This window comes from Coloeus monedula, assembly GCF_965178545.1.
Source record: "Coloeus monedula genome assembly, chromosome: 3".
Taxonomy (NCBI): domain Eukaryota; kingdom Metazoa; phylum Chordata; class Aves; order Passeriformes; family Corvidae; genus Coloeus; species Coloeus monedula.
Window position 1 is genome coordinate 54,966,210 of NC_138783.1, and position 27,993 is coordinate 54,994,202.

Below are 27,993 nucleotides of genomic sequence, written 5' to 3' on the forward strand. Positions count from 1 at the left end.
TAGGAGCTTGTTTTGGGTGCTGTTATTCTGTGCTTATTGATCCCCACCTTCCTACAGAACAAGCTCACGTCAGGAATTCTAAGTGGTCATGGAGAGAGCACAGCTGTTGTGACAGGAGGCGCACATGTAACGCCAAGTGCTGTTTGCCAGTGCTCTGCTTGCCCCTGAGGCAAGGACTGGGTAAAGCATGGCCTGACAGTGTTCACCCTCCTTGGCCCTGTCCTGTGCAGCAGAGGGGGACAGGGAGCACAACTCCACACACAGCTCTTTTAAAAAATGTTTTATTTTGTTAACTTAAATCTTTTGTGGCTAAACAAACCTTTGCTGTATTCAAACAATATTCCATAGGCAAAATACATGAATGCTGAATCCTTTCTTAATGGAGAAGGGAAGAGCCAGTCCATGGTTTTGCTCCATTTGACACTGTACATGTTCTGAGTATACAGTGCTTTACCCCTGCCATTACAGCAGAAACAGCTACACACTGACCAGTCAATAAAGAATAATTTGGCTTTTTTAATGGATCTCTTGTTTAGAATCCAGAAGGCTTCTTTGAGTGCAAGTTCTGCTCATTTATCTTTGGGAAAGCCAAAACAGCACTATGCTCCTTCAAACATCGCTGCCCAGACATGGACAGGGAGGCAGCTATTTATTGCCCAGCCAGGAGAGGGTTCCCACAGTTAAAGTGACTTTAGCAAGTGTTCTGTGGCAGCTGAACACTCCTTGGCTCTGTTGAGTTTTTGCAAAAGCTAAATTTAGTTTGTAACACTCATTTATATTCCATTGTAAAATCTGAAGATTTGAAAACTTGAAGAACTTGATTGCAATAGTGAGGTACACAAATGGGTGTAACATCCCATTCTTGCACTCATTCAGGCCTTGTCTTGGGGCTGGGGAATTGGACACTGACCAGATTCTGCTCTATGGTTTTAATCATTAGGAAGTCCTAACTATTGCGACCATCACAGACAGGGGTTATTCAGACATCGTACTGGATGTACTGGCCGTGTTCTCTGGAGGAGGAGCAATGACTGCTTTTAAGTCCTGCAGCAGCTCAATCTTGTGATCCAGTCTTTTCCTGTTTTCCAGAAGTTCCTGGATTTTTTCTTCTGTTCCTATTATGAAAAAGGGATAAAAAGCTTTTATTATTAAGGGATAAAAAATTTTATTATTATACAAAACTGTTACTAATATAGAATCTGTTGCATATTTGTTAACATTGAACATGGAGAGGCTCTGAGTGCTTGGTTTAACCTACACTAAAACCTCTGCCTTTCTGCAGCAATGTCGGTAACCCACCACCCTGCACAGCTGGTGTCTTCACAAAGAGCTGGACTCTGTGTCTGCTGAGAGAGCCTGGCTGGTGTGTCAGAGAAAGCACAGAGCAGGAGTCACTGCCATCCCTATGCTGAAATCTGTAACAGAGCTTTTGAGATTAAATTTAAAACACCTTAGCATATGTAAAAATTAGTTTAGTTACTAACCCCATGTTAACTGGGATATGAGCTTTAACAGTTCTGTTTTCAGAACCCATTTGTGTGAGAACTCCTCCAACAATGGCTTATTTTAAATCTTTAAAGATACCATCTCTAAATTGCACTCCTAAAGCAAATTTACAAGCCTAATGGATTTTAGCCAACAACAAAATCAAACCTAGAAAGAGATGATTTGGACAACTGCATTCAACAGCTCGATTCTCAAAAACACAGTTCAATAGCATTTATTCTTCTGCTTCTGGCAAAATCATTATTGACAGTATCCTGATGGGATTAACCAAGTTGTTTACCTTATTTGCAAAGCCCTGCTTGACTGCATTTCTGCTTCCCTCTGCTGCTTCCATTTCCCTAATGTTAAAGATTAGTGAAGTCAGTGAGAGCTCAGTAAGGAACCTTGCCAGCATTCAGAAGCATTACCACAACCTTACAGTGTTAATTGCAAGTTTTAAATGAAGCACCTGCTTTGTTCAGTTAACAGGACACGCAGAGGTGTGGGTGACCTCTGAGCAGCAAGGCTGGCTGTGAACAACAAACGACCGTCTCAGTGTGTGAGAATGTTGAGCGTTTGGATTCTAGTAAGAAGGAAAAGACATTTTGTACAAACTGAACGTATTTTTCCTCTTTCTTTTGGGGAAGAAAATGTTGAAGGATGTCTCCAAAGTTGTAATGAGTAGAGTGGAGAAATTCTCTCCAGATGTTTTTACCCTATGCCACTTGGAATGAGAGAGCCTTAACTGATTTGAAAGAAAAAAAAGAAAGCAAAGCACTTTGGCCCTTTGCTTCTCTGCTCCTTCTTCCTGTGTAGTCAGAAAGCACAGCACCTGCTGTCTGTGGGTGGATGTGGAAGATGATGGACATGCACACATTTTTAAATACATTACCCAGAGTTGGGTGTGGGTGTTGAAAATGGGCAGCCAGAGCAGCCACTGGGAAATTCTGGTAGCATTCACTGAAGAGGGACCTGGTGCCCCAGCCTAGCTCTGACTGAAGAGAAGCAGATGCCCCTTCCTGCTGCAGTCAGGTGACATAGATTTGAAGAAGTTGGACATACACAAGTGGAACCAGGGAACAAAACCCTCTCAGAGAGCATTATTATTATCAGAAATAAACAAAACATCTCAGCTGATTAGAGCATGGTGCTAACAATGCCAAGGTTACGGGTTCAATCCCCATATGGGTCACTTAAGAATTGGACTCGGTGATCCTTGTGGGTCCCTTCCAACTTAGAACACTGTGATCCTGTGATGATTCAGCATTTGGGAGCACTACAGATGGAACACACGCAGCTCAGACACACAGCTCAGTTTCTCCTGCCAAAAGGATGTGGCAGAAATAGAAGTAGTTCAGAGAAAGATGTCAGTGATGGGAATGAGTGGCCTACAGAAGCACTTCCACAGGAAGGCAGAGAACAGATTTGGAACCTTCTACCTCATACAGGAAATGACATGACAGGAAAGAAAATGTATTTCTGTAAAATCAGGAATGGCCTGAGGGATGTAGACCTGGAATGACTGCCCCAAGTGCTACAGGGCTCTCAGTGAAGGAACTGCACAAGTTTTTAAAATTAAGTATCATGGCCTTTGTCTCCACAACCTTTGTCTGAATTGCAGAATTTGCTGCTACGAACCCCCTGGAAAAAAATGCTGTCAAGGAGCTCAAAAGCTCCTGGCCAGACTGCTGACCAGCACAGAGGAGAGGGAAGCTGATGGTGGCATCCTGCCCAAGTGGGATGCACAACAGAACTGAAAGCAAAACTAAAAGAAGTTGGTTTTTCTTGGAGGAGAGGACAAGAACCTCCAACCTGGAAACTGCTGCTGAGGCTACAGCATATCCCCTGTGGAAGGTTTTACATGCAGTCAGGTTTGCAGTAAAGGTGCACACTGCAAAAGGACTGTGGATCCCTGCATATAAAAGGGATTTTAAAAAGCCCTTTGAACAGTTAAGAGTTCAGAGCAGCCTTGCTGTGCTGGCACCTAAGGCTTTGGAACAGGTTTTGCATGATGATCCAAGTAGCAAAAGATAAAATGCAAACAATTGAAGTTAAAGCATGGCAGATGACCCAAAACCATCAGCTTGAGACACAGTGTTTATACCAGTCCTACTTTATGTAGTCGACTTAGTACATCACCACAGAGACTTGCTAGCTAGAGCTTACAAGAGATTACAACAACAGTAACAATAACCAAAAAAAGAAAAAAAAAAGCAGGTGGTGATTTGCTTCCCTCTCTCCAGTTTCACTTGTAATTAACATGGTTTTCATTCCTTTCTCACTGGTTTATTTTAAAAGCTCCTCTTGGATCAGTTTTGGAACCAACCTCATTATTGACCTTGAAATTAAAAGGTCTCAGAAAAGAAGATTGTGTGGTACAGGAAGAATTGAGCTGCTTGAGTTGTGCAGATTTGGAGAAGGAACAACTTGTACCCATGAGAATCACATGGTTGTGTGAACAGAGGTGCTAATATCAAGAGATTTTCCTGTAAGCTGAGAAGAGGATGAAATAATTGATGCAGCAGTGAAAGAAACAAGTGTGATCCAAGGTTGTGTCACTGAGGAATTCTGAGCAGAGATGTTTTAATGTCCTCAGATGAGGCACTGGTGGAACCTTGTGTCAGACAACTGCAACACTGGACCATCCCAACTGCTGAAAAAGGAATTTAAATGCAAGAACAGGAGACTGAAGGGAGGAGCCTGGCTTTTTGAGTCACGTGAAGGGGAAACAGCAAACATCATTTTCACATACTGAACTTCAACATTAGCTAATCCCTTTTCACTGGAATAAATTAAAGCAAAAGTTAGAACAACTGTTGGGAGAGGGAAATGGGAAGCATGAGACTTGCCCTGTCTGAAAAACAGCTTCAGCCTTGTTGCTTCAAACAGCTGAGAGTCCAAGCCCAGAGTTTCCTTCCACACCAGTGCTCCCAAGCAACCATTCCTGCCTTTGTTTGCATTTCACTCTGAGCACTCTCATCTTGTTTTTCAAACCACAATTGCCCCCCAGTCCAGGTGAGTTCTGCTGGCCTTTGGCTGCTGTGTTTCACTGGAAAGCATTACTCTGACCAGCACTTAGCAGTAGAGCTGTAATGCTGGCAGGCTGCTGAAGGAAGGGAGAAGGAACCCAAATAAGCTGCAGGAGAGGGGAGTTCCCCTGGGGTGGAGACCCTTTGGCCTTTTAAATCTGTGGAACTTTGAGTTTCTCCCTCCTTCAGGTCAGCCAGCCAAATCTGACATACTGTATTTCTAAAGATTCAGGTAGCCATGGCTTTTATTCAACTGTTTATATAACATTGAGAAAAAAGATCACTGGAATTTTCATTTTAAGTGATTGCTCTATCAAAATTCTCATTAGAATAACTTCAGTGCCAATTCCCAGACCAACTGCTCTTCTGACAGCTTTTCTGCACATACCTGAATGAATATTGGACAGTATATTTTCAAACAGTCCACAGTCAAACAGTGCCATCACTGTCTCTTCATACTCTGGAGAAAGAGATAATTTGATGAAATACTACTGCATAAAGGTTTGCAGAGCCCTACATTAGAAGTACCACAAAACAGTAATTACTTATTTTCCATTGTACTGACTGCTTGAGGTTTTAACATGTCTTCCTTCTCACATATCTATATTGAGAAAGAAGGATCAAGTTGTCAATTCTACTTTCTTTTTTTGTTTCATACAGAAAATTATTCCCTTTTTGGGTCTGCACCACATGAACAGTCCATTTACAGAAGAGCAATATACTTAAGTCATATTCCACTGCAGTGTGCCAGGACTGTGATGGCAGGGCTGACTGTACCAACTCCTCCTGACAGATCACGTGTGGGACTGAGCTATCCCTGTTTGATGTTAAGAAACATCCAAGAATGCCACCTCAGTTTCATACCTGAGGCTTCTGCTGAAGCAAAATACAAAACGCTCAGAGTTCAACTGACCATTAACACACAAGCTGCTCAGGAAGGAAGACGTACCTAGCTGGGACATTTCACTTTCCATGCATGTACTTCAGTTACTTTGCATCTAAAAGCATTCTTTATGCAAAGGTATTACTCCTAACTTTGAAAAACTGGGAGGACAACTGGAGAGCAAGGTTCAAAATTTTCTTTAACTGTGTTGTGAACAAAGCAACAACAGACTGGAATTCTTTAAAAACAAAGTATTTCATACAAGCTGATAAACTCATAGAAACCCCAGACACTAACAGCTGACAGTAGAGTTGTAACAAATCATCCAAAGCCTTAAAATGTACATACTTAGGGATTTTCACTCAGAAGAGAGTGCTGATATTAACAGACAGCTGGTCCCTCTGTGAAGCTGCAAGAGCAACACAGACTTATGACCTAAGTAAAACCTGGTTCTCTTCAGGACCTCTCTGTTCTCCAGTGCCTGGGAGAAAAGACTGGACTGAACCTCCCTAAGCTTATGCCAGCGGGTAAAAGGTGGCTTCAAAAATTCAAGTCAGAAGGTCTCACTAGAGATGCTAAGTTGGCAGCTCTTACATAATTTTGACAAAGAAGTTCCTTGGAACTTTCATTTTAAGTGGTCATTGAAAAGGGAAGGTCATTCTCAACCCCCTGCACAGCTGCAGAAATAAGACAGGACCGAGTTATTTAGCACCACGGCTTCCTCAGGAAGGTGGCCCAGGGCCAAGTGCCTGGGATTCAGATCTGCACCTCTGCTCTGACAGCAGAGTCCCTGCCATGGGTCCCCCAGAAATGTACCTGTTTCTGAAGTGTTGTCATCCATCAGTTTTTCCTGAGCCAGGTGAAGTGTGTCCAGCATTTCTTCAAATATGTCATCCAGAAGCCCAGCTTGTTTGCACTTCCTAACAAAGTCTATTCGAACTGTTAAAACACAAAAGCATTCTCATTCAGAAGTGATGTGTAAGGTGGGCTTTGCTCCCTCTCTTCAGAAACTAAAACTTTGGCCAAAGCCCTTCTTCCAGTTACAAATACTTTTGCAAATCTCTGGCTCTTCCAGCCACCTATACAGCCCTTTTCAGTGGGAACAAAAAAGTAGCCAGGCAAACATAAGCACTGTTCTGGGTGTATAATTCCCTAAGCTCTAGATTTGGCTTTGTTCATCAAAAGCAAACAGCTCTACAACTCTAAATGTGCCATTCCTAAAGCCTCATGATACCCCCTAGTGATTGGTCTTGTTTGCCTTTCCACCAATCCTTAGGACCACACCACGGACTGAGCTGGCTAAAGCACTAAAAACAGTGCAATAAATGAATCAGTATTAGATTTGGTAAAAATTGAGGCTACTTTTACTCCTAGTGATCCAGGCAACTCAACTTTTTTATTACAGCCCATTTTATATACCTACTTTTCCAGATTTGGATTGATAGGGAAATAACCCTTTATCTCAGAGCAGCAGGTCAGTGACAAGTTTTAGTAAGATCAATGCAATGGGCTGTTCAAAAGCAAAGACCTATTGGACAGCTCACGGAAGTCTGCCAGTTTCCATTAAAAACAATGTTACATTTTACTGGAGACATTTGTGAGGAAAGAAATGCCATCTCACTTACACGAGACCCTCTACGAGTATTTCAGGATTCTTTACAGGTCTCCTGTTCTTTACAGTGCTAGTGAAATTCAGAAAAAAGCACTGGGCAGCCACCTGCAGTATCATGCCCATACACTAAGCATATCCATAGCAGGGTGAATAATCACCACTAGCACATTCCAAAATTCCAAGTGCCATCAGAATCCCAACAAGCAATTGCAGCATGAGCTTCAGGGTAACACAAAAACTGCAGCACTGAAGGATAGGTCCTGTCATCCATCTCAATGTTGTAATACCATATTTATGCAGTAAAACACTATATTGTGTTAAGCACCCTATATACACCCAGGCTTCCAAAGGTAAGATGTGCTGGCACCTCCTCAGAGCACCTCCTCTGTTAACCCCTTCCAGGGTTCCCATTTTAGATTTAACAGTACTGATACGGAGGAGAGGCATCAGGCAGAGGCACCCCTGTCTGCAGGAGACAGCTGAATGCAGCAGCCAGCCAGAGTGGGGCCATTCTCATCTGACATCACACAGGAAGTCTCACTCAGACAAACCACAGGCATTTGTTTGCTGCAGTTATTAAAGCCTGCACATCCTGCAAATCAGACTTCTGCTGCCGCACCAGAGCTTGGAGAGCCACTCGCCTCAGGAGAATCATGAAGATACATCTGCAGCACAGCATTTGCTACCAGCCATCTCTACACTCTGCACTTCATATAACTGATCACAGTACCTCCTAGGTGCTCCATAAAGTTGTTACCAAATGTCCAAAACATCAGAATAAGGCTCCTTAACACTGAAGTAGTGTTAAAGAGGGCATCCTTTATTCAGGCCCGAGGTCCAGCAGGGGATATTCCTAATCTTACGTGGACACATGATTCTACATTAAGTGTGTTATTTATATACACTCCCTACATGCCTATTACATATCTATTACTATAAATCCCACCCCATCAGTCCTTTGTTCCATCTATCACTGCATTCTTGAGCCAGACATCATCTTCTTATCTTCCCACTGTCCTTGTGGGAGAAGCAGTGCTTGCATGCCTTGTTTCTCCGCTAAAAGTTTCACAGGCACAGTAAAGACTGAATTAATCCTTCTGGTATCAAAGTGTGTCTCACCTTTATGCCTGTTGTTTTTTCTTTTTAGTATTCGTAAATGGTTTTCTTCTGCTGTCTCTTCTGTACTCTGTAAGAAAATCAAAACAATGTATTTTTACATCATGCTGACATTTACTGCCATTCTCATTATCACACTTCTGTCTTAGCAGAAAGATAAAAAGCAGTCCACATTTCTGTGAATACAGCTTCTCTGCATGGCTAACAATAGTCCTTTCCAGATACTCCATTTTGAAAATGGAAGCAAAAACTGCGTCAATGCAAAAACACTTAAAGAAAAGCCAAACACCTGGGACACCACCATCCTTAATCACTGCATTTGCAAATAGCAGAGAAGTTAACAAATGCCTACTGGGAACTTCCAGGGCAAATGATGTTTAATTCCCTAGACCTGATGTAATACTAGAAAGGATCTGGGAGTAAAGGAGGGGGGGGGTATTTTTGTTTTCTTTTGGACAGGATGCAGCCATTCCCTCCTCTTCGTGTCATACCATAGCACTACAAACAATTCTGAAGCTGTCACAGAACTCCACCACTGTGAAAAAGCATTGCTTACACAATGGTAAACAGTTTATACCACAGTGATAAATCCTGGAGCCCCTCAGCCTTTTATTTATACTGTTTGTATTGATTTCTCAGATTGCTGCCATGGGAGAGCAGCAGAAACAGAACAATTCTGTGGGTAACTGCTCAAATGAATCTCAGTTACAATACCAGGACTATACTTGTAGTCACAGCTGAGAAATTCTGGGAGACAAATACCCTCCCCTTATGACAGTGCTACATAAAACCTGCAAAGATCATTCACATCTGCTCACATGACTTCCCTTTAATCTCAAAACCTGGGAAAGGCAGATTTTTTTCCCCCAAGGAAAGCTGAATGCCAATTCTTCTAGAAAGGAGAAATCCCAAACCCTCCAAATGTCAAAGGGAATTCCCGTACATGCTTCTGTAGAGCCAAAAGAATCATCTCAAAATTTGAAATAATCCATATTTACAGGTTTTCTAACAACAGCCTGTAAAACAACTGCCCCTGCAACCACCAGGATGTTTATCTGATAGCTCCAAACCCTTGGGAAGGCCACCTTCACCAGCAGAGCCAACAACTGCCTGATCTGCAATGAAAGTCTGCCACACTTAGCATGAGCACAGGCTCACAAAGAAAGAAGTGAAGTTTAAAAAGCCAGGGGACTCATCAACAGCAGTTTTTTGTGGAAGCCATGTCAAGCCCTAAGCAAACCTGGTGGTATAATACTTCCAAAGAAAAGGAGCCCCAAAGGGAAACTCTTTCTGTTTGTGTCAAGATCACAGCCACCGAGCCAGCCTGGTTTGGAGGTTCCTACTGCATTTGTGCCGCGTTACGCGAGGGCAGCGCTTGCTCTGCCTTGCAGCAGCTCCAACTGCAGACAGGCTTGATTTGACTGAATGGCAAGATCCAAACAAGGCAGCTGTAGAGGACAAGTAAACTGCTTCTGTGAGGAAGGCCCTTTCTGAACAATTTCAGAATACTTTCATAAATAAGTCCTTTGCTGTAGCAGGTGTGGGTCCCCAGTTCTAGAACTACTGAAATTCAGAATTACCATTTCTTCTGTGATGGTGGGAGATGTCAATGTACGTCTTCTTTTCTTATTAGCTTTATCTAGGAATCAAGAAACAACAAAGTAACAAAAGTGACAACCTCAGACTGACCATCACACAACATTCAAATTCCTTCTTTTCCCAAAAAGCTATAGAAGTGAGGCACTTTGGGTGGAAAGGCACGAGTATGTTTCAGCTTCCCCAAACATCTGACATTTCAGCAGAATTCATGTTATTTCCGTTTAAGAAAATTACAAGCATGAACCAACCATTAGGAAAAAGTGCAAATCACTATAGCATTAGGATATCTCTTAACCTTTTAAATTCAGTAGATTTTTAATTGTGGTAGAGTGAACTTATTCATCCTGGCAGCAGTACTACCTCCAGGCAGTAAAAACTGTTTGGCTTCTTTTCCGAACAATTCTCACTTATCTTAATACACCCTCGAAACTAAGACTGCGTAAAGAATTATTTTAGGTGTCTCAAAGAAATACAAATGGCATTAGGTTTTTCATCAATATAAGGACCCTCCCAGAAAACCTCCAGAAGCCATTTGACTTGTCAGTTTATTATTATTTATGCTACAAAGTGTTTTTAGTGATGTGGTACGAGACCTCTGAAAAATTATCTGCTTTCACTGGGTTCTTTCCATCAACATGCGCCACACTCTTGCCAACATCATAACCAGCAGCTTTTGGAAACAGCTACAGCATCACCAGCAGAGAAGGATAGCTCTGGCAAGGAGGACATGGCAGGACTAGAGGAAGGCAGAGAAGAGTTCAACCACCCACCAAAACCTGAATGTTTAAAGTACAGTGGGGTTATAGCAACCCTTCCCTGTTTAATTCCAGAACCTTTGGTCAGCACTTACTAAGGCCTTTCCTGTTAGAAATCATCCTATTAAGAGGAATGAGGAGCCACTGTTGTACAAGGAGGCTGTGGAAACAAGTTTGCGCTTTGGACACTGCTGCCGTACATTTGTATTTTTCATGGCCTGAGAAGAAATCAGTCTCTCTCACTTCATCCAAAATAAACCCATAAGGACTAATTTGGGGCAGTCTGGGAGCCACTGCTGTAGGTAGAAAGTGTTCCCTGCTGTCCAGCATGATATTTTTTACACATGATGGGATTTTCTGAGCTCTCCCTGATATTTGCTGTAAGGATGCCTCATACAAGATGAACACAGTATGAAGAGCAGCCCAACTCCTGCCCTGCAGTGTTGGCTGCTCTCCTGCATTTGTCAGCCTTTACTCTGTCCACATCCAACTTTTCCAGTTAAACAGAGGTTGGAGCATGTTTCCAAATCCAAGCTGCTCTCCCATCCTTGCTGCAGAGCTACAAGGAGAGTTCTTGGCCTCTAAGGCACCTTATCCCCTCTCAATCATGCAGCAGAGCCCTGACATTTCAGCACAATAATATTGTACAACCAGAATATTGAACCAAGAACAAGGGGATCTTCCTTTACCCCATTTTCTCCAAACTCCTGGGGAAAACAGGCCTGAAGAGGCAGCTCCTGCTCCCACACAACCCAGCACTGGCTCAACCTGCCCTGGGGGAACAACTGTATCACTTAATCGGAGTTGGATCCTGGAAGCCAAACTACTATGTAGCCACAGCACTTCCATCCCAGCCTGTCTGTGTCCCTGCCCTGTGCGGAGCCGCAGCCACCTGCGGTGTTCCCTGCCTGCCCAGGCAGCCCAGGAGTGGGGCAGACAGAGCACCTGCCACCTCAGCCTCCTCGCCAGCTGATAGCCCTGGCTATTCCGAGTGCCATGTGTGCGTCCAAGAGCTGCCAAGAAACAAGACATTGGGCTTGGGGAACTAAGCGTCTTTTACCCAACTCCCCAGTTGCTCCCCAATTCCCAGGGTACAGCTACTCTCAGGAGGTGAGAGAAGCTCATTCTGGAGGCAGGGTAGACACTGCCAGCAGAATCCATTTACCCCTCATAAACAGAAGGTCTCTAAATTAAGTGCCTCTGGAAGAACTCCTCTAGCAGAAAACTCTCTTCTCAGGGAACATTTTATATGCAGCATTTGAAGACACAAAAACCATCCAGTATCTAAAAGGGGCTACAAGAAAGCCAGAAAGCACATAGTGACAGAACAAAGGGAGATGGCTTCAGACTGAAAGACAGCAGGCTTAGGTTAGATATTAGGAAGAAATTCTTTACTGTGAGGGTGGTGACACTCTAGAATAGTTTGTCCAGAGAAGTTATGGATGCCCCATCTCTGGAAATGTTCAAAGCCAGGTCAGATGGGGCTTTGAGAACCTAGTCTCGTGGAAGGTGTCCCTGCCCAGGGCAAGAAGGCTGGAACTGGATCATCTCCAAAGTTCCTTCCAATCCAAACCATTCTGTGATTAAACCTCTTAAGATTTAAGCCCTCCTTACGAACAAGGTGGTCTAGTAGGCTGGACCTAATGCCTTAACATCATCTTGTACTGGAAACAAAGTAATCCTGGCGCTGTCCAGTACTTGCACAGGAGACCACCTGGGACCCTGGGCACACCCAACAGACACTGACAACCATTAGACCACAGAAATCAAATTAATTTTGAAAAGAGAAGGAAGGTCAGGACTCAGAATTATGGATAAGTAAAATGCAAAGCTACTAAGTAAACTCGGAAGATGCATGTTAGTGTGGTTAGTGAATCATAGCAGTATCAGGTATTAGACTGTATGTCTGCCTAAGAAGCCCCAGCCCTCATGACTAAAAGCTTAACAATAATCACCTAACCTACCCCTTAAGTGTCACCACAGTGGAGCAAGACTCTGTCAAGAAGATTAACCAAAATTTGCTAGACTTCAGTGGGAGCACACCACTGTCAGCACACGTGCTCACAGTTCAGTTGAGCTTAACTTAAAAGTGAAGGCCAGTCTAGGACCCACTTCACTGTGAGCAGAGTTGTATGCATTAGGCTAACAAAGTCCAGCTTTGGTTGGTTAATTCAGTGAGATTCCCAAATACCTCTGAATCAGCAAGGACCAGGACTGCAAAATGAAGCTGCATTTCTGTAGCCCAGGAAGCAATCTTTAAACAGGGGTTGTAAACCTTTTTGTTACACTTAAAAAGCTCTTTGGGATCCTTCAGAATGAAAAGCCCTATTTTAAAAACTACTGCAGTGAATATAGAAAATGCAAATGTGAATGTCTGCCTAACTACAGATAAATCCCAAGGTGACCTCTCCTGTAACAGCCCCCTCCTTGCTAATCTAGTGCAATGTCATGGGTTAGCAAGCATAGTCGTGGAAGTGATGTTCTTGCAAAGAGGTGCTTACAGCTTCCTCTGTGACCTGACAGAACCTATCAGCTGCCCAGTTTGAATATGGACAATTCTTTAAGCCACTTAAAATTGTGACCACCTCTGTGATCCACACTTAAGAATAGACAAACCCCGGGGCAGAGCCCCTGTCTCATTTACAGTGCTGGGACAGGTGGCTGCAGGCCCCGTGCAGGGGCCAGCAGGCCCAGCCCAGGCCCTGCTCGGGCCAGGCCAGGCCAGGCCACGGCCATCCTGGAGCCGATGGACCTGTTCCATCCGTGGAAACGCACACCCCCCCAGCTCCCCCTCTCCAGTGCAGCCAAGATTCAGCTGAGGCTGCCCTGCTGTCCAGCAAAAGATCATGTGAGCAACAGCAACAATCGATAATCGACATTCCAGCTGCAAGGCCTGGGTGAGATTAACCTTTTTAGTGCTGTGAAGAGCTGAAACCCTGAGGGAAGAGAAAGAGGAGATGCTTAAAGCTGAAATTCTGTTGTGAAGCTATGATATATCAGAGTACCCACTGTAATTTCATGAAGGCATGGGGGGTGGAGTGTTCAACTCGTAAGCAAAAGCACCTGCACTGAGATAGGCAGATGCTGAAACAGCTGTAATTTCATGATAAGTTTGGACAGGGAGAGATGGACCAGATGAGGACTTTTGCTCCAAACGGGAAAGGAGAAAACCTCAGTACCTAGAGATGCTCCCAGAGATAGTCCTAGAGATGAAGATGAGGAAGACCCTTTGCTCCCAGGGAAGGAGGAGGGCCTCTGTTCTTAGAGATGAAATGCTCCCAGAGATGGGTGAAGAGAACTTTTGCTTCTGAACGGCTCAACCTTAAAATTGTACCCCAGTAATTCAAGAGTGGACCTTCGAAAGCAGTTGTGGGAAAAGCTGCAAGTCGTGGGAAGGGACTCAAATGCAAGCAGAGAACCAACCTGGGTGGCTGTCTCGTTGTGATAATGCTTTCATAGCATGGGCAAGAGAGACTCCTGTTCCTAAATGGACTGAACAAGGTTATTATGGAAGTGGTAAACAGACTGAACATCTCAAGGGTTGTCTTTTTACATTGTCACTGGGAGAAGGGAGGAAGGTGGGGGGAGGAGAAGTGTTCTGAAGGTGTGGTATGATTTTTTTTTCTTCTTTTAGGTCTGTTAATAAAGTTTTTCATATTCTTTCAAGTTTGGTGCCTGCTTTGCATTTCTCCTAATTCTTATCTCACAGAAGATAAACTGCAATGAGTATTTTGGACCAAACCACTACATGCAAACACAAAAACTAGTGGCTTTCCTGTCTCATATGGATTTTACAAGCTGCTTGGGCCTACTTGCCCAAAGAAGAGTAAGAATGATTCCATGAAGGATTGGGTCCATGGTTGTTTAAGTCTGTTTTCAAGGGGATTTGGGGAGGATTAAATTTAAACTTCTCCTCCTTCAAAAAACCTTCTTGATTTTTGTGCATACATGTGGATATCAACCAAACCACTCCTGCAATATGAGAAATCCACCACTCAATATGAAGGTGGTAATATTTATCATGTTCATATGAATTACTGACTGTAGGATGCAAACTTTTAAAACAAATTAAATCAATGAAGTCATTAAAGAAACTCACCATAGCGACTGGTCCTATTCCCTGGGTCATGTTTTGGGCAGAACACTCTAAAATTTAAGTTCAATTTCAAGAAAAAGAGAAAAAGTGTTAATGAATATGCAAACAGTTATGTTGACTGATTTTAACAGATATTTTCCCCTCTTTTCACTGAACATAAACAGAAATACAGTTAAAATATCAGGATTTTTGTTCAGCATTACCCACCTCAGAAACCACCTGCTTTAAAGTCCCATGCATGCACAACTTTGCATCTGTACTTCTAGAGCCTCAGTGGACTCTCAGCACTGAAGCTCTGAATGAGCAGTTCCATCAGCTCCCTCTGTCTGGGCCTGCTCACTGCTCAGAACCCAAGTCAGACACATTTCATGGGGTGTGGCAATCACTGTGGCAGACACACTGAAATGAGATTAACGCTCCCAAGGTGAAATGCCACAGTACTGACACTGCTCCATCACAGCCACTGTGGCTCTGCCCCCTCGCCCTGCCCCACGCAGGCCAGGAGCCTCCTCAGGCACATCTGCTCAGCGCCACCTTCCATTTCTCAGCCCTGCAGGATGCGCTGGCAGTGCCACAGGGCACTGCCACGCACAGCACCAGGCACTCACTTGCCTGGAGATCTCTGTGCCCCACCTTCCCTCTGCCCTGTGCTCAGGTGTGCCCCTCTGAGCTAGTAGGGCACCCCTGCGTGAGATCCAGTAACTTAAAGCTGCTCAGGCCATTCGTTACTTAAAGACTTCAGTAATATGTGAGATGGGAATATTTTCATTAGTTCTAGGAGAGCAATGTGAATTCCTTGGAAGAGGCAAAATACAACAAATTTATCTGAAAGTATTCCTTATCTTTCGGACGCAATAATGTGCAGAGAACATGAACCAGCTTTTACAATACACCTTTCTTACAGAAGGATCCCAAATCACTTTTTAAGCAAAAATGCCTTGTCAGGAGCATGGCTCAGTTCATCTCTTCCTTACAGATCTATTTGCACAACTGCTGCAATTGTTAAAGGGAACTGCATTTACTAGGACATTTTCTAATTATTGTAATTATTTTATTTTAACAAAAATAGAAGCACTGCCCTTAGAAATGCAGACTGTTCCCTTGATGAGGAACTTTTTTTGCATGAAATGTGTCTTGATGCACAAAAATCTGATTTAGGTATGCCTAATAATGCAATCAGAAAGCTATGTAATGGAGACACCTTATTTACACCCTGATTTTCTAATACTGCTCTTTGGAGAATGTTTTTTTGTACTTCCCCTCCCTTTAATTCTAGCCTTTTCCAGTTAAAAACAACCCATCCTAAGCATCCTAAGAATATCTTATAAAGAAGAGACAATATGTTTTACTACTCAGGCCACTTTATTTAGAAGCAGTTCCCTACCATCATTTTTGAAAGACAGCAGTGCAAATTGCACTTATTTCTCCACCTCTACTCTTACTGGCCAGTTCCACAGCATGGTATACTTTTTCTTTTTATTCTGCTCTATTTGTTTTGATGATCACTACTCATCATCACAACAATGGCAACTCAGAATTTAAAAACACCAGCTCTGCCTCTCAAAGGAATTTTCTCTTTTCAGTATGTTGTATTTCACCACGAAAAAGTGCAGGGGCCATCAGTCCACATCCACTGTTTTTCAAGTCTACTCTCCAATAATTTCAGCTAGCTACAATTTTTGTGCTTTATTTGTGTCACTGCTACTGTGCTAAAGTGTTTAGGTTCAAACCTTGAAACCTGTCCTACTACCTTTATCTAATCCAGTCCTTTCCCAGCTCTTCAACACAGGATGCTATAGCCTAGTTTCCTAGGCTACAAGTGTCACACAGTGATTTAAAACAAGGCATTTTTAAGGGTCTCTCTTCCAAATCTCCAAGGTCACCAGCTCCAAAAAGCCACCAAACCAAACTGTAAATGCAAGCACTTCTTTACCAGTTTGTATCTAGACTGCTGTCAGTCCCACTTGTTTTTCAACATCTTGAGTTCAGTCATCATGAGCCTGAGTTATCCTTTCTAAAGCTATAAGATGAAAGCCATTTATTCTGTGATCATAGAAAGTTTCCATCTTCCCAGCTATGCTCTTTCATGAGTTTTGCAGATTCACAAAGATTTTACAAGCCTCAACTAAACATCCCATCCTCCCTGTAAAGCCGGGCTTACAGCCTTGCACAGACGCGCTCATTTTAGATGGAGAGCCCTGTGAACGAGCCAGGAGTGCAAATGTCTTCCACTGCAACTAAGGACTGCACTAGCCCACCACAAGTACTGATTAGATGATCTCTGAATTAATCTAAGACTAACATGACCTGTGATCTCTCTGACCTTGCACAGAAATGAGTATCAGGGCTTTTATGCACCTCAGACTTTACTAAAAATTCAGCATTTCCAAATGTCCCTGAAGCCCCAATTTTTCAACCCCTTCATCTGCATCCTCCAAACAATTTGTTCCATTTGTCAATGACAATGCAGGCAGCCCAAGGGCACTAGCGTGATCAGGACATGTTGGGGTCCCTCCCCCCTGCCATGTAGCCCTGGGAGGGGGCCCCGGGGGGGAGGCACGGGGTTTCCCTGCCTCGTTCAGCCTCGTTCCCCATTGGTTGTTTTGTGTTCCCCTGTGTGGGCAAGGACCCTCGGGTCCCGTGATTGCCTCAGTTCCTCGGCAGAGCCCCGGCCATGCGGCTGGAGAAATAAACATCTCTGAAACATCTACCAAGAATCAGTCCATGCATATTTCTTTTCCACAGGCCTCATTGTCTGATAACATGTGTTGCAGTATCTGCACTGTAACAAGGACAGAAAATTTACTTTGAATCCATTTAATTGTGTTAATGCTAGCAACATGAAATACAAGGTCTTTGGTGGGAATCAAAGTTCTTTGCTAGCATAGGGAGGGAAAATTACCTGAATTTGCCTAATGTGAGCAGACCAAGAAGTGCTGTAACCTGCTCTGTGCTCAGACCACATTTACTGGAGCTTCTCAATCAACAAAAAATTTAGAATTTTAGTAACATTAATAAAAGTCTTGCTCCTTGAAGATTAGCTAGAGAGCCAGTAAGGACTAACTTTCTCAGTTTTGGCCTAGTGATCTTTCAGGTATGTTACGGGTTCAAACACTAGATTCCCTCCATTGCAGTGAAGTTTTCCTGTGAAATGAAAACATCTCTCCCACAGAGGATCAAGCATCACTTTGAGAGAAGAACTTATTTCCTTCCCTAAAAACCTTTTAGACCCCATGCAATGAATTCCCTCTTGCTGACACCCCCAGGTGCTGGCAGTGACAGTCAGAAGAACTCGGTGAGGTACCGGTAGATGCCGTTGACTTGGTCGGTCTCCACGGCCGCGTCGTCGCAGAGCGCGCAGAAGAAGTGGTAGCTCCTGCGGCACGCGCGCTCCTCGCAGCCCACCGTGGCCCCTTTCTTGCGGCAGAAGTTGCACACCTGTAACAGGAGGGGGTTCACCAGGTAAACGTCACAGGCAGCTACTCCAAATCCTGCCAGACAGGGCAAATGTCATCCTCTGTGGGGAAATCCAGTATTCCATTGCAAGTCACCTCTGTAATTCATCAGGCAAGGTCACTCCTGCAAACTCCTACTCTGGTATTACTTCAGCCATTTTGTGCTATCTTACCTCTATTTCATACTGATGAATTTGTAAAATGAGGCAAAGAGCCATATGACAGCACTGAGGAACTTTGCCAAGTTATTTCAACATTAATTGGTATTAATGTTTGTATTTATGTTTTCTAGGCGAACTTCATAATGAAAAAAGTGCCACTCAGGATGTACAGGGAGGAGGGCAGCTGAAGAAAAAGGTAATTAAAAAACCCCTCTTACAAATAACCTTATTTCTGCTAAACTCAGAAAATGTTTCCCTTTACAATTGTGGATTGCATTATTTTGTTTTAGGCACTGGCTTAGTTCTTTACCAAAGTCTCAGGAAACTTCTGTGGATACTAAAAAGCTAGAAAATCTCTCTGCTAGCTTCTTTGTATCCACAAACTTCGACTAAGGACATAAAGGCCAGGAAAAAACCCACCTGCATTTTAATACAGAATGAACTAAATTTCACCAAACCAAATGTCAAATCAATGACTCCACCACTAAGCCTGTAATTCCCTGATCTTACGAGATCAGAAGGACCAGCTATTTTAATGAGTTTTTTAAAGCACAGAACAGGCCAGACAACCTTCAATACCATGAGACACGACTAACTGCAGATTCAGAAACATTTCCTTACCAGCTGCTTTCCTCTCCTGAGCTCTTTTAACACTGATGCCACATCAAATCTTATTCCCAGATTTTCTGGGTTCTGATCTTCAGATTCCACAAATCCTGAGGAAAATAACTAAAGAGAAAAGAGACAATTTTAAGAAATAAGAATGACTCAGTCACCAGTGCAGAAAAGAGATGAGGAATACATCTTTTCTTCTTGCTCTTGGCCTACCTAAGGAGGTTGATTTTTCTCTGTGCTAGGAGGTTTCACCTACACTGAACAAGCAGCTGTGCTTAAACATTTCTGCAGTCAAAAGAAATTTCTCCTTCCACATAGGAGATTTCACACAACCTGAAGATGAACTAAGAAAAGATAACAAGGTGAGAAAGTTAAAAAACATGAACAAAGAAAATCTGAAATTGCAGAGTAAGGATGAGAAGCTCTTCTCAAGACCTCCACACCCTGGACATCTTGTTATGTGCTCAGTTGTTCAGACCTACAGCTGGATGCAACATTTCTCTGTAATAAGATTTCCATACAGCCCAATGCTGACAACAGTTGACTCCAGGAGAAAAACAGACACATGCACACGCAGGCCACTTTAATTCCCACAGAATTCTGAGCCATGACAATGAGTGAGGAAGGGGAAGTTCTTGGCAATTATTTCCTAAACATTATATGTAGCTAATTCCAAACAAAAGGGGCTACCCTTTCATCAACTGGCAGGCACAGTCTGTCTGCCAGAAGGTGACAGCTGACTGCAAAAAATCCCAAACAGTGCAAAGAAGCCTAAGGCAGAGAAATGAGTAAAGTTGCTTAGAGGAGAAAGGAAGGAGAAAGAAGAAAAGAGAAATAGAACAGAGAGAGAGAGAGAGAAAAAAGTTTTAACATTGGAGAAACATTAAAGCCCTAATAAAACCTGTTTCAAACAAAACATTCAAGTAACACTGTAAAAGAGGTATCAAATGTTCATGAAACATTCTGATAAAAAATAACCAACCAAAAAAAGGTATCAGAAAAATAAAGATGTGGACACAACAATTGTGAGAATAAGAAGGCTGGGACAGTGACAGCCAGAAAGCTGTTCTAGCACACTCCCCGGCACTAAACGGCCCTCAGCTATATTCTCCCTCTGCTGAAGGGAGAATACAGCAGCTGTAACTGATTCTGAACACAAGAACCAGCTCCACCAAGATTCCAGAATAAAGGGGAGGCAAGAAGAGTAGAAGGACTGCAACACACTTAGAGCTTCACAAATATTTTTATATAATCAACTTCAGACATTTTTATTCCTTATTTTAAATAAGGCACAGACTGGCAAGCTTTTTAACCATCATGTATCAAGTGATATGGATATTCTCCTGCAAAGGTTTAAGTACACAGCTTTCTGTGGTCTGAGAATCCTCATCCAGTTTAGTGTCTCAAGAAAACCTATTCCTATTGCTAGGCTGTATGTGGTCTTTGTGGTGTTTTCGTGTGCATCTAGGACCACTGATCAGCAATAGACACACATGAAAATACCACAAATCAACAGCTCCAGCTGTGCAGACACATCCTCTCCCACTCCAAAATCCTGGCCAAGCCCTGTTGCTTTTCACTGCTTTTCAATCTAATATAAACTTGCTGGTTTGAGTAACCAGCCTTTCAATCTAGACATCATTGCAAAATCAAAAACAGACAAGCAGTGGAAACTTCCCCCTTATCCCTTCTCCACTTCTCTTTGGTACCGACCAGCTGAAGGCACTCACCAGACAATCCTGATGAGCTGCAATATCTCTCTCTGTGGCAATGTACATTACAGAGCTGGCCTCCCCTTCTGAACAAAACGCACACGTTCTTCTCACCATCTTCGCCATTATCCAGAAAGCACCTGGAGCAGTAAAACTGGGACAAAACACAAAGCAATTGACAACTTCCCTAGGCAAAGCAGGACAGAGGAAAGCAGAGCCTGCCAATACCTGCCCTCTCACTGCTCCTTCACCTACATCGCCTCACCCTTGGTGCTTTGCTCCTCCAGTAACAACTACCAATACAATAGGCAAAGCCCGCTCCTGGCACAGCAGTGGGATGGAAACCAGACCCCAGGAGCTCCAGAAATTTGAGCAGGAGAACGAGTGGTTTATCTCCTCTTGGAAAGTCACTAACAAGTCATAAGGGGTAATACAAAAGTTTTCAAGCTTGCTTGGCAATATCTGCTCCAAAAACAGATCCAAGAGCAGTCCAGCAAGTCATGCCCTAAGGTGTGAAACTCCTTTTATTTGGAGAAGGGCAATCACTCATAGCAGTGTTTTCTTAACCTACTGCTGCCACATGTGGGTCTGTGAGTCAACAAAAGACAGAAAAGCAGCTACCCTGAAGCTTTGCCAGTGCTTTCCATGAGTTCATAGAAAACGAAAAGAAACACTAATTTCTTACTGTAAGAAGGATGTAGCAAAGTAGAGTGGAGAGGTCTGCAAGTAAATTGGGGCAGAAGAAAAAAATCATAAATGAAACATTTAAACATTCTCTCTCAACAAGGTGAAGCACTAACAGGAGTGACAGTTTTCCCTGAGCCCTGGGAATTGCCCCAGGGACACCTGTTATCTTTTTCTGGCCATATCCACTCAAGTCTTAATTGCTCTTCTTCACACAGTCTTTCTTTTTATCCAGCAGCTGCAAAACTTTGATGCCAGCTACTTATTCCACAAAAACTGTCGAAGTGTTTCTGCACAAGCCTTTACACACATCCCCCACCAGCAGGTTAGAGCATCACCCCACAACATTTGTAGGAGAGTTTTACTTTGTCTGTGTTTTTTGTGCAAGTCCACCACAGAAATCTTCAACAACTTCCCACTCCTACAAGGTGTGATACTCCAAAGTATCTTCTGTTGGAGACGTCACCTCCGACAGCACAAACTCCTGTATGACAAGGGGGAAGAAAAACCTGTGTTTACTTTCAAGAAATAGGAAGACCTGAAGTTAAATTATTCTAGTGAGAGGTAGTAAGGTCCAAGTACAAAACAGGCAGGAAATCTCACAGTCCAGCAAATTTTGCAACCTTTTTCAGGCTTTCAACAACCTGTTTTCATTAGTTCTCATCTTCCTTGCATAAAACAGACTGGGTAGCCCCAAGTGAAAACACCACCAGAGTAGAAGAGGATTTTTTTAATGTTTTCACCTCTCTGGCTCACACTACTGATAATTTATTTATAGTCAAAACAAGTCACTTTGCCTTTGCACACAGCTGGAGTTTTTTCCCCTCTGTCCTTCTATGTCTGGCAAGCAAGGCAGGGTAGAAACTGATTTCTGATACCCATCTATACACTGACCATCATTTAGCAGTTTCAGAACCTGAGCAATAAACAAATACAATACCAACAAACAGAAACACAAAGACATAGTGGAACTAGAATAGAGAAGAGAAAATTAAAAAGCAGAACAAGCTAGAGTTTGAATGGTCTAGAATACAGGAAAAGCTCTCTGCAGCAAAGCAATACCTGGAATCGATGCAGATACATAAGCCCTGCTCAGGCCCAGTCAGAGGATCCAGTTCTAGGAATTTTGCAAGGAAGGGGCTAAAGGTGGAGTCTACAGTCCCTGGTGTTCTTACAGGCTCCAGAAAAATCCTGGTGCTGATGGAGAACAGAAGACAAGGTCAGCCTTGGGGTTACTCCAGCACCTTTGTAGGAATCCTGAAGCAGTAGAAGTACAGCTCTTGGCCATTGCTCTGTGCAGAAGCAGCTGGCCTGCACCTACTGCCCCGTTTTTCCCCGTATCCTGTCCCTCTGTGGTGGGTTGACCCTGGTTGGATGCCAGGCACTCCCCCAAAGCCATTCTATCACTCCCCTCCACAACTGGACGGGGAGAGAAAATATAATAAAGGGTTCATGGGTTAAGATAAGGACAGGGAGAGATCCCTCACCAAATACCATCATGGGCAAAGCAGACTCAGCTTGGGGATAATTAACTGAATTTATTACTAACAAAATCAGAGCAGGATAACGAGAAGTAAAATAAATTTTAAAACCACCTTGCCCTCACCCCTCCCTTCTTTCCAAACTCTACCTTCTTCCCCCAAGAGGCACAGGGAGATGGTGAATGGGGGTTATGGTCAGTCCATCATTCATTCCTGCCACACTCAGGGAGGAGAGTCCTTCCCCTGCTCCATTGTGGGGTCCCTCCCACCAGAGACAGTCCTCCACAAAGTTCTCCGTGAGTCCATCCCATGAGCAACACTCCTCCATGAACTGCTGCAACCTAGGTCACTCTCCCACAGGGTGCAGTCCTTCAGGCACAGCCTGCTCCAATATGGGTCCCCCCCAGGGTCACAAGTCCTACCAGGAAATCTGCTCCAGCGTGGCCTCCTCTCTCCATGGGTCTGCAGGTCCCTGCCAGGACCCTGCTCCAGCATGGGCCTCCCACGGGGTCACAGCCTCCTCTCAGGCATCCACCTCCTCCACAGGCTGCAGATGGATCTCTGCATCCCTGTGGCTCTCCATGGGCTGCAGGGGCACAGCTGCCTCTCCATGGTCTGCACCAGGGGCTGCAGGGGAATCCCAGCTCTGGTGCCTGGAGCACCTCCTGCCCCTCCTTCTCCACTGACCTGGGTGCCTGCAGAGTTGCTCCTCTATTCCCACTCCACTCCTCTCTGCCCGCAATTTTATCTGTCCAATAACTTTTTTCTTTCCTTCATAAATATATTATCACAGACATTACTATCATTCCTGCTGGGCCCAGCATTGGCCAGTGGAGGGTCTGTCCTGGAGCCGGCTGGCACTGGCTCTGCTGGACATGGGAGAAGCTTCTGGCAGCTTCTCACAGAAGCCACCCCTGAAGCCCCTCCCCACCCCCTCACCCCCAAAATCTGGCCATGCAAACCCAACACACCCCCACAGGAGCCTGTGCTCCTCCTGAGCCTTCTGCTACAGAGTACTGCCAGGAAGAGGATACAGAGCTCAACGGGGCAATGGATCTGGCTGGCTGCTCCTACGCAAGAAGGGAGAGGCTAAGGGCAGGTTTCCAGTTTCACAGTTTAATTACATTTCATCTGAACAATGCCTTGCTTTTGCAGGCATTAATCCTGCCACTCAGGGATTCCAGCTGACACCCTTGGATCTCCCTGAAAAGGCAAGAAATCTTTATTCCTTACTCCACTCTTTCAGTAGTACTCATGACAGCATTGCTGTTACTATTTGTCCTGCTGTCTCTTTTTCAAGTTGAGGAATCTGAAATATTTAGCTCTTCCTTGTACAGAAGCTGGTCTGCAGTTTTTATCCGTTGTCACTTCTCTATCCCTTCTCTACTCCTCTGGTTACACTTGAAGAGGAGCAAACCACCTACAAAAGGATGGACTACCATTCACACTGCCAAGTCACAATGTCACTCTGTATTTTTCTTCTTTCCTTAATAATTCTTACTATTCCAATCACATTTTAGACTGCTTCTGAGCACAGAGCTGACAATTCCATAGAACTATCCTGGAAGCACAAAGCAGTGAAGAAAACACAAAGCTCAACACACAATGGGGCCCATAGTGATCAGAGCAGACAAAACCGGGTGGAGGGCTGGGGGTTTGTGCTGCCACAGCTTTGGGGAGGAACGAGAGGCGGCGTGGGAGCTGTGTGGTCTTGTTCTTTCTCTTGCTTACCAGGAAATGTTTTGCACCAACTACACTTCCAGGGTATTTCATGCAATGCGACCACAAACAATGGAAGGCACAGAAGTACCCCAATTTGTATGTAACTGCAGGGTGAGAATTTGACACAGAAATCATAGGGACAGATCCATTGGTTTGTCCTCCTGGCCCTCCCAGAAGGGATGCCTTTCAGTGAGACGCACATACTTGTCACAGAATCAATTAGGTTGGGAAAGGCCTCTGAGATCAAGTCCAAACAATAACCCAACACCACTCTGTCAACTAGACCAGTACTACAGAGTATTACAGTTCTCCAGATCTCTTTCCTAAGTGACATCAGATAGCAGGGAGGGCATCAGCGTTATGGTTGTTTCTCTGACACATCCATCATCTTCCACTTATCAATGCTGGATTTTCACCAGCTGTTTTACAGTCAATCCCTTCCTGTCACAAAGTCCTTCTGCAACACTTCGCTTCCACTGTCACCACCACAGGGAACCCAAGGGGACTAATTCAGCTGTAAGATTTGGGGGCCCTTCTGCTGCCCTCCACTCATGACAGAGCAAATGAAGCTGCAAAACAGAAGACAGAGTAGCAGCTGAAAGGAACAGTCACACCTGGCCACTTCTGTACGTGTGCCATTTCCTAGAAGCAGGGCTGGGTTTTTTTTTGGTTTTTTTTTTTTTTTCTGCAACAGTGACTAAAAAGACGAAAAGGGGAAATGAAACAGAAAGTAGAAAGGGACAAGAACAGTGCTGGCAAGAGCATACGGCTTGCGCCACTTTCAATTTCAGCAATCCTGCTGAAACGTTATCAGTTTGTCTAAGTAATTGCTCTCCAGGCCCAGCTCTGAAAGCATCCTTTCATGTAAATATCCTTCTTTTACACAGGAGGAGGCTAAGGCACAGAATCTCACTTAGTATATCCATAGGGGAGTAAGGAAAAGAACCCAAGTCCCCTGACTTCCAGCATGCCATTGAAACCCACTGCCTCAGCTCCTGCTCTGCTCTCCTTTCCAGCGCAGTGCAGGATTGGATCTATGGAAGTAGGAAGAAAGAAAGAAATCACACACCTGTTACCCCACACTCACCATGTCCCTCATTTGCACTTTGTGGGGAAACAAGCACGGCTGGAGATGTCATGGACATCGAGACTTCAGACGCGACCTACATTCCCCTTCCCATTCTCCCCAAGTCATTACAAAACAAATACATCCAGATTTCTCAAGGAACAAGAACAAAGCCATCTTTCTGATCACCTTTCACTTGTGACCATCTTGTTCCAACCCCCCAGCCGTGGGCAGGGCACCTTTCACTAGATCGGGTTGCTCAGAGCTCCCTCCAACCTGGCCTTGAACATCGCCAGAAACGAGACATCCACAGTTTTTCTGAGGAACCCGTGCCGGTGCCTCACCACTCTCACAAGTAAAGAATTTCCTCCCAATTCCTACTCGGGCCCCCGGTGCCGCCCTCACGGGGGTCCCGGTGCCGCCCTCACGGGGGTCCCGGTGCCGCCTCATGGCCCCCCCTCATCCCCCCCCAGCTCTACCCGACCTCCGGCAGGGTCCATTCTCGGACACTGCGGGGAGACCGGGGGTGCGTAACCAGCGCTGAGGAGGCGCCGAGCCCCGCGCGCTCCCCGCTCCCCCCCCACCCCGCGTGCCCGCGGTGGCACTTACCGCCCGCTCGCGGCCCGGCCCGGCCCGCGCGAGCTGTCACTCCCTCTGCCCCCTCCCCCACCCTCAACTCTCCCGCGCGGAAGTGAGCGTGCCCGGCCGGGACACAGAGCATGCGCGGTGCGCCGCCGCTGCCCCGCCCCGCGCAGCCGCCCGCCGCTGATTGGCTGCAGCCCCCGCGTGCCTGGGGAAGGCGTGCCGCTGCGGCGCCGCACCTGATAAGGGAGGCGCGCCCGGGGCCCCCCCGCGCGTTCGGGCGTGCCGGGGTCACGGATCGGATACGCGGGTTCGATTCCCGTGCCAGGCACTGCCGCGGGATGCCGTCGGGCAGCCATTTCCCGAGGGCTTTCTCCATGGAAAAGGCGATATCCCGCATCCCTCCCTAGCCCCGTGTTCACTTTTCACAGAATCACAGAACTACTGTTCAAGCTAAACCTCCCGTGGTGCAGTTTCCTGTCAGTTGTTGCCAGCAAGAAGATGCCGACCCCGCCCTGGCTACACCCTCCTTTCAGGCAGTTGTACAGAGCCGTAAGGTCACTCATGAGCCTCCTTTTCTCCAGACTAAACATCCCCAGCTCCCTCAGCTGCTCCGCACAGAACTTGTGCTCCTGATCTTTCACCAGCTCTGCTGCTCATCTCTGGACTCGCTCCAGCACCTCAATCTCCTTCTTGTAGTGAGGGGCCCAAAAACTGAACCCAGGATTTGAGGTGTGGCCTCACCAGTGCCAAGTACAGGGGCACAATCACTGCCCTGCTCCTGCTGGCCACTCTATTGCTGATACAGGCCAGGATGCCATTGGCCTTCTCGGCCACCTGGGCACACCCTGGCTCACGTTCAGCTGCTGTTGACCAGCACCCCCAGGTCCTTTGCTGCTGGGTCACTTTGCAGCCACTCTTCCCCCAGCCTGTAGCGCTGCAGGGGTTGTTGTGACCCAAGTGCAGGACCCAGCACTTGGTCTTGCTGAACTTCCCCCAGCAAGCTCACCAGCCACATTAACAGGCATGTTCTAGCTCATCAGGAGGCCACACCAAACACAACATGGAGTTTTTAAGATCAGCTCCCTTTACCAGCTAGATCAGCTTTGGCTTTTCAGCACTGCTGGTATCAGTCCAGCTGGTTTCCAAAATCCCTTTACACCTGCCCAGATGCAGCATATCAGAGCTAAGATCCCTGTGTCCAGGCTTGGAATTAGACTATGTCTATTAGCCAAATGCTGCTATACAATTCCAATTCCCAGATCTATTACCTAGATGATATTCAAATGAGTCAACATGATTCATGCATCCACAGGTGCATAAATCTTATGCACCAAACATAAATCTGTTCTTCAACACAGGAAAACATTCACTGTGGATGAAAATCAAGTCCAAAACCTTTGTGATCTCTTCCTCCAAGTGCTGTGCTACTGAGCCATATAGTTCTGCTGAAATACATAGAGCTGGAAATTGGTGCTCAGCAATTTTTTGTCAAAAAAAAAAAAAATCCATTAATATGCTCCAGTCCAGTTTCTTTTATACCTGTACCATAAGTGATCTTCAGCTGCCTTTGCATTTGTATGCTTATCTTAGGTACTAATATTTATTTCCATGAGGCCCTTATACATCCTCACGTCCCTACTGTCCCTCCATTGGGACCGTCTTGCTCACTGTCCTGCTCACTGTAAGAACTGTGATTCATATCTCAATGCAACTAATTCCCATCGTGCTCTCTTCTTTTTTGATACCCCCAACAGCCTCACGAGAAATCCCAAATGTGTCATTCCACAGGTGCTTTTGAGTACTTCACTTGGAATATCTTCACCTGTTTTTCCATCAGTGCTTGTGCTCAGTGCCTTTACAAACTGCTCTGCTAAAGCACAGGCGACACGAGGGGCTGTGCTCAGAAACATCCCCATCTGCGAGCTGTTACAAGCAGA

The 27,993-nt window shown here is 44.9% G+C and overlaps 1 protein-coding gene across 3 annotated transcripts; it reads right to left on the minus strand.

Moving 5' to 3' along the window:
• Nucleotides 1-314: 314 nt before the first annotated feature.
• Nucleotides 315-26,120, minus strand: PHF11 (PHD finger protein 11). 3 transcript variants are annotated; one of them, XM_082277438.1, is made up of 12 exons: nucleotides 26,081-26,120; nucleotides 22,265-22,399; nucleotides 21,568-21,686; nucleotides 20,537-20,672; nucleotides 18,813-18,920; nucleotides 17,880-18,013; nucleotides 14,579-14,625; nucleotides 9,706-9,764; nucleotides 8,129-8,195; nucleotides 6,214-6,336; nucleotides 4,903-4,974; nucleotides 315-1,115 (listed from the first exon to the last, which is right to left on the minus strand). In XM_082277438.1, the coding sequence occupies exons 4-12, from the start codon at nucleotides 20,642-20,644 to the stop codon at nucleotides 976-978; spliced, it is 858 nt and encodes a 285-aa protein (XP_082133564.1). In that variant the 5' UTR covers nucleotides 20,645-20,672; nucleotides 21,568-21,686; nucleotides 22,265-22,399; nucleotides 26,081-26,120; the 3' UTR covers nucleotides 315-975. The 3 variants fall into 3 exon arrangements, with proteins under 3 accessions (XP_082133564.1, XP_082133563.1, XP_082133562.1); XM_082277437.1 differs by lacking the exon at nucleotides 26,081-26,120 and adding an exon at nucleotides 23,106-23,382; XM_082277436.1 differs by lacking the exon at nucleotides 26,081-26,120 and having other exon boundaries at nucleotides 22,265-22,681.
• Between the last annotated feature and the right edge of the window lie 1,873 nt (nucleotides 26,121-27,993).

Coding starts and splice junctions, on each gene's coding strand:
- PHF11 (XM_082277438.1), bottom strand. CDS start 20,644: ATGGCGAAGATGGTGAGAAGAACGTGTGCGTTTTGTTCAGAAGGGGAG. Junction 18,921..20,536: donor CAGCTCATCAGGATTGTCTG/GTGAGTGCCTTC, acceptor TTTTCTCTTTAG/TTATTTTCCTCAGGATTTGT. Junction 18,014..18,812: donor TCAGGAGAGGAAAGCAGCTG/GTAAGGAAATGT, acceptor CTCCTGTTACAG/GTGTGCAACTTCTGCCGCAA.